Here is a 6,000-nt window from a genome sequence, read left to right on the forward strand (position 1 = left end):
CTTGGATTATTTGGTGTTTTCTTGCAAGATTTCTGTGGAAATCTCTCCTTATTCTGAAAATTTCATGCTCTAATGATAGATAGGAAAAATAAAAACTCTTAATTGGAGTGTAAATAAAAGCTTTAGAAATGTAATGAGGTGGCAGGGATATTACTAGCGTCTGAGAAGTTTTCTAAAAGGTTATAGTCAAAAGGAAGGTATTGCTACATAGAAGAATTGCCTAAAAGAATATTGTTATTCCAGAAGTATGTTTCCATTGATTTTATCTTTTATGAACAACTCTATTTAGAAATGTCCCTTTAAAGAGTTTCAGTAATGCAACTCTGATTAGAAGCAAACACCACCTTTTCCTGTTTCAGAACCCCTTCAAAACTATCATAAAGTAATCCCAAATGAGAATTATTTCTTTTGAACTGAGAGAAGATGAGTACAGCCAACAAACCTTCAACAAATTTCAGGAACACAGAGAGCTGAAGGAAGAGACATAACTCAGCAGAGAAGATCAAGCTGTGGCTTATCTGAGCTTATATGTCAGAAGAAATATTAGTGTGAGAAAGCCAAAGTGTGTCCCTAAAAATATTCTAAATGGTCAGCATTTAGAAGCACCACATGTCAAACAAGTTGGGGGAAGCTGAGGCAAAAATAGGGGTCCCTCTATGCTCAGGTGCCCTCTACAACCTCTTTGAGCAGTTAAGTGTTTTCATCTCATAGGAAGAGAAGTTTACTCTCTAGACAAACTGAGAGGTGCTGTGATCAATTTTAAAACATCAAAGCAAAGTTAAAACTCACATAAACTTTCAGAAATAAACCAGGTCTTTTATAAAGAATTACGAAGCAGAAGGACATCAGAATTCTAAAGAGCAACTGTTATTGTGTGGGTGATAGAAAATGTAAGAGTCAGGTTGGTGGCATAAACCTATAATGCCAGCTATTCTGAGATTAAAGCAGGAAGTTCAGGCAAATTCAAGGCTAGCCTGCGCCAGCCTGTCTCAAAATAAAACAAAAGGGCTGTGGATGTGGGTCAGAGGTAGAATGCTTCTGGGTCAATCTCAGGACAAACAAAATAAAACAATAAAAACCACACCAAAAGCAAACAAAAAAACAAACTCCAAACAACAACAACAACAAAACAAAAAAATCAATAAAATGAAACATGGTTTTAGATCCATGCTTTCTACAAAATTTATTCCCCTTTTTCACTTTCATAGAAAGATACTAGAGCATATGATGCATCCAAATATTTGAAATCAAGACAGAGGCAGTCACAGGTTCCAGGAATCAGAAGACCTTATGTATAAGGATAAGAGTTTAAGGGAGGGTCCTGGGCACCAGGCCTAGGAAAGAAAATAATGGTCCATGTTAAGTAGATAAAGCAGTTGTAATGGAACAAATGAAAAATGATAGAATCTAAAGTTTAAGCATTTAGAAAATTATTGCAAGGAGTTTGAGACATCAACCTAAGCATTTGGATACAATACAAGATAAGAAACTAGAGAGTTAGAAATTGGTATAAGTTGTTCAAATATAAGTTAAACATATGCAATGAAGGAAACATACACTTACCAGTGAACAATAGTTATGTGGTCATAATGGTGTAAACAAAGCATATTGATATAATCAAAACTTGTGATCAAAATAAAAAGCAGTAGATAGGGGAAGTATGTGAGGGATGTGGGTGTGCATATTTATTTGTAGTGTGTAGTTTACATGAGTAAAGATGGATCTTAATCTTCCTTAAAAGAGTCATTAGAAATTTTCTAAAATAAATCAAGAAACCAAAATAGATCATTATTTAGAAATGTAAACATTTCAGAAGAAACTATTAGTATGATTCAAAAATTTTACATATAAGGAATGAGAGATTGGAAAGGGTCACACTAAAAAACACATGCACACATTGGTACACTAACACACAGACACACACAGACATGCATAGATTTATTAAAATTTAATTTTCTAAAGTCATATTATTTCAATATAAAATTCCTGTTCATTCCTACTTTTCTTTCTACAATGATAATTCTTTAATTAATTATGTGACAACTTCTAAATTTGAAACATTTTATCATTTCTATTTATATTTGATATCATATATGCTAGTATGTTAGACATATAAGTTTGTAGATATATTTTAATAACAAGCTTATAGGACAGTCATAAATGTATATGACTCATGGTACATCTATGTATGTATTTATATGTCTATCAATATTTGTTGGTAGATATTGATAAATAGATATAGATAGATATAAATAATATCATGCTGATCTTTTCATATGTTCAGCAGTACTTGTAGCATATAAGTCATGTCTCTAGTATGTTTTGTCTACACACACTATGCTTCATATAACCTTGAATTATTTCAAGAAATATACTGCTATTCTCTTTTCCATTGGTCCTTATTTGTACCTTATCAGCTAAAGTCCAGGAAGAGATTGATCGAGTCATTGGCAGACACCGCAGCCCCTGCATGCAAGATAAGAGCAGTATGCCTTATACAGAGGCCGTCCTGCACGAGATCCAGAGATACATTGACCTCATTCCAATCAATCTGCCCCATGCAGTGACCTGTGACATTAAATTCAGAAACTACTGGATTCCCAAGGTAAGACTATTTTGCCCACATTGCCCTTCTGTTCTCTTGAAGTTCCTATATTCTCAGTATGGTTTCAATCTTCAGCCAAAATAAGATGAGAGAGTACAAAACTCATCCATGTAACATCTTGATGGACTCAGTGCTGGACCAGGCTAGGTCATGAAGCTCCATAATGCAGAATCAGGAACACAGTTACATACGTAGGGAAGAGGGTAAAAGAAGTGTCACTTGTGTGAAAGAGTATTCCCCTTTGTCTCTTCGAAATAAAGCACTGGCCTTAAACTCATGGATTTTATTGCTTGGTTGCCTACCTGGAAACATCAGTGGTCTTCTTTGGACAAGGGTTTCTTATCATAACATCTGGACTCAGTAAATTCCAACATTTCCTCTAGCTCCATGACTTCTTTACAACTTGGTTTATCTGGGTCTGTTCATTGCAGGGCACAACCATAATTACATCACTGACATCTGTGCTGCATGACAGCAAAGAATTCCCCAACCCAGAGAAGTTTGACCCTGGCCATTTCCTGGATAAGAGTGGCAAATTCAAGAAGAGTGACTACTTCATGCCTTTCTCGACAGGTAATAGTAATTTATTTCAATTGGTACTGTAGGAGAAGAAAAAAAAAAAACAGCTTCACGGGATCACTTAAACTTGACAATGATTATTTGGGGGCTGGTAGGAATGTTCTTCCACATGTTAGGAGCCCATAAGCTGTCCAAGATCAGGCCACAACATGGTTACTGGGTCTGATTACTGGGACATTGGGGAAGTTGGCTTAGTTCTGGTAAAGTAAGAAAGCTACAGAGAGAGTAGAGTGAGTCATGCCTCAGAATGCAACACTGCACTCCCAGAATGCTTCTTAGAAGATTAATTAATCTCCACTGTCCTCAAATGTCTGCAAAATTTATCTAACTCCACCACTTTGGTGAGTATCTTCCACATGGTGCCTCTCATTCCCCTGCTGAGCTCTGGGTATGGTAAGTATTCACAGCACAGAATGGGCCACCAAAAGGGTGTCACACCCAAGTTAGCCAAGCAGATGCATAGATTGTTATAATCCAATATGTCTAGTCCTGTAAGAGAGGGAAGAAAGGATTGGCTGTTCATTGTGGCAGAGGGAGAAAATGCCTCCTGCCTGTTCTCTCATACCACATAGTAAGGCATAAAATGGATTGAGTGACATTCAGATAGAAGAAAGGACATTAGCACTGCCTGGAAAAAGGCAAAGAGAGAGGACTGAAGAGAGGCAGGGCATTTTAAGAGACACAATGAACCATAGAAGCAGGATGTTTGTTCCTGATCAAGGATACCAGAGCCTTCTGACTGATCAATGAGGATTAGCAAACCTCCGGAGTCATGCAGATTCCTTTAAGGACAACAGAGTGCCTTGATCTACCTATATATATCTAGTTCCCTCCTTGGGACAAGGTCCCTTTACACTGAAGTATTTACTGAGTCTCTGGCATATCATTGCCTAAATTTGTTCTTTGGCTCTTCAGGCTTGCTTTTAGGTCTTGCATTGTGGATACTAATATGACAAGAACTGAACTCTGCCTTAATGAAACTATGTTTTAGCAGTCTAGAAAAATAGAGAATAAGGATTCAAATAATGTAAGCTTCATTGTTGATTAAAGTCAAAGAGGATGAGAATCTACAGCCTAGAAGAATTGCAAAGAGTGTAACAGAGAAATGACATTTGATCTAGAATCTGAGAGAAGCACTAAGTGCATTCTCGTCAAAGGAACAGTATGAGATAAAACTTGAAACTGCATTGTATGGTTTAGGCTGATGAGACTGAATGGATCTGATGAATGGGAGGAAATATCATGGCACATCAGACTGGGAACAGGGAACACAAGTGATCAGTGTGTGTTTCTGTGAAAAGATTGATGGAATCATGAAATGTCAAAAGAACAGTTTTAATGTGGACATCGTTAATGAAGTTCTTGGTATAGAGCTGCTACTCTATAAATATTGATTGAATGATGAGTGCTGTTAAATTATTAGGTAGATAACAGGTGTGTCCATCCTTCTGTCTAATCAGCCATATTTTTTATTTACTCTTTTCAAAAACATTTTTAAATTATGGATGGACACAATACTTTCATTGTATCCATTTATCTATTTTTGTGCTTGGGATCAAACCCAGTGCCTCACACATGCTAGGCAAGCACTCTATCATTGAGATAGAATACCAGCTCCATATTTACTCTTGGTCTATCCATCCATCCATCTATCCATCCATCCAACATCTATCCATCTATCCAACCATCCATCCAACCATCCATCCTTCCAATCATTCATCAAATAGCGACTCTGCATTTTTTTGTGGTAGTCATAAATGTACTGTTCAAGGAATATTTACCCTCTCTCTTGGTTATTTCAGGAAAACGAATTTGTGCAGGAGAAGGTCTGGCCAGCATGGAATTGTTCTTATTCCTGACCACCATTTTACAGAACTTTCACCTGAAATCTGTGGTTGACCCAAAAGATATTGATACCACCCCAGTTTTCAATGGATTTATCTCTGTGCCACCTGCATACCAAATCTGCTTCATTCCTGTCTGATGAAGAACAATCTGGCTGCTGCTGTGCTCTCATCTGGAATCTTCTCTTATAGCATGCTCCATCTCCTTCTCTGTCAGGCATGTCTTCTCTGACCTGCTTCTTACCATTCTATTTCTTTGAAATCCAGTGACCATCCAACCCCCATTAGAGAGAGTTTCCACAAATTCATGCTTCCTTATTCATATACTGTAATGCTTGCGTTAGCCATTCTGTATTTTAACACTGTTGTGAGATTTTACTATGGCATCACTGTAAAAATGACAAAAACCTGGGGGGTAATCATGGGAAGTGCAATAAATCAGGCAGAACAAGATCAATCCACATGGTTTTATTTTTATGTGAATATAAAAAGTCATGCTTTTAGAGTAGTGATAAATAATTGTTATCAGAACTTGGGATGGGGTGACTTGTGAGAACTTGTGAGTGAATGGGGAATGACAATTAGTAGTTAAAGATCCAAAGTTTTAGGTAGACAGGAGAAGTGAGTAGTGATGGTCTAGTGCAGAACGTGGTTCCTCTTGTTAGCAATAATGTGTTGCATACTTGAAAATTCCTAAAAAGGGAGACATTAAATACCCTGCCCACATATAAGGGACAGGTATTTGAGATAATGACCATGTTAATTACCCTGATTGAATCATCCTACCTATCACAATGTACCCCACAAATACATATGATTACTACTTGTCAACCAAAAACATATGGAAGTAGATTAAAAATAAAAACTGCAAATGAAAACTACATTGTATCCATTTTTTAACAATCTTGGTTACTAAAGGAAGATATATTAATCAGGTGTTGGCAAAAGGGAAGAACAACAGGCAGCCTTATA

At 36.8% G+C, this 6,000-nt stretch overlaps 1 protein-coding gene across 6 annotated transcripts in view; it reads left to right on the forward strand.

The window, feature by feature from the left end:
- The window catches only part of LOC308634127 (cytochrome P450 2C18-like), a gene marked incomplete at both ends in the record, with an annotated part of 318,512 nt that extends 313,344 nt beyond the window's left edge, over positions 1 to 5,168 (forward strand). For all 6 annotated transcript variants that reach the window (XM_081267718.1, XM_081267717.1, XM_081267716.1 and 3 more), the window contains 3 exons: positions 2,418 to 2,605; positions 3,037 to 3,178; positions 4,987 to 5,168. In XM_081267718.1, the coding sequence (XP_081123844.1) occupies positions 2,418 to 2,605; positions 3,037 to 3,178; positions 4,987 to 5,168 (512 nt within the window). The remainder of the gene's footprint in view (positions 1 to 2,417; positions 2,606 to 3,036; positions 3,179 to 4,986) is intronic.
- Between the last annotated feature and the right edge of the window lie 832 nt (positions 5,169 to 6,000).

The sequence above is a fragment of the Spermophilus citellus genome (assembly GCF_964194105.1).
Source record: "Spermophilus citellus genome assembly, chromosome: 15".
Taxonomy (NCBI): Eukaryota; Metazoa; Chordata; class Mammalia; order Rodentia; family Sciuridae; genus Spermophilus; species Spermophilus citellus.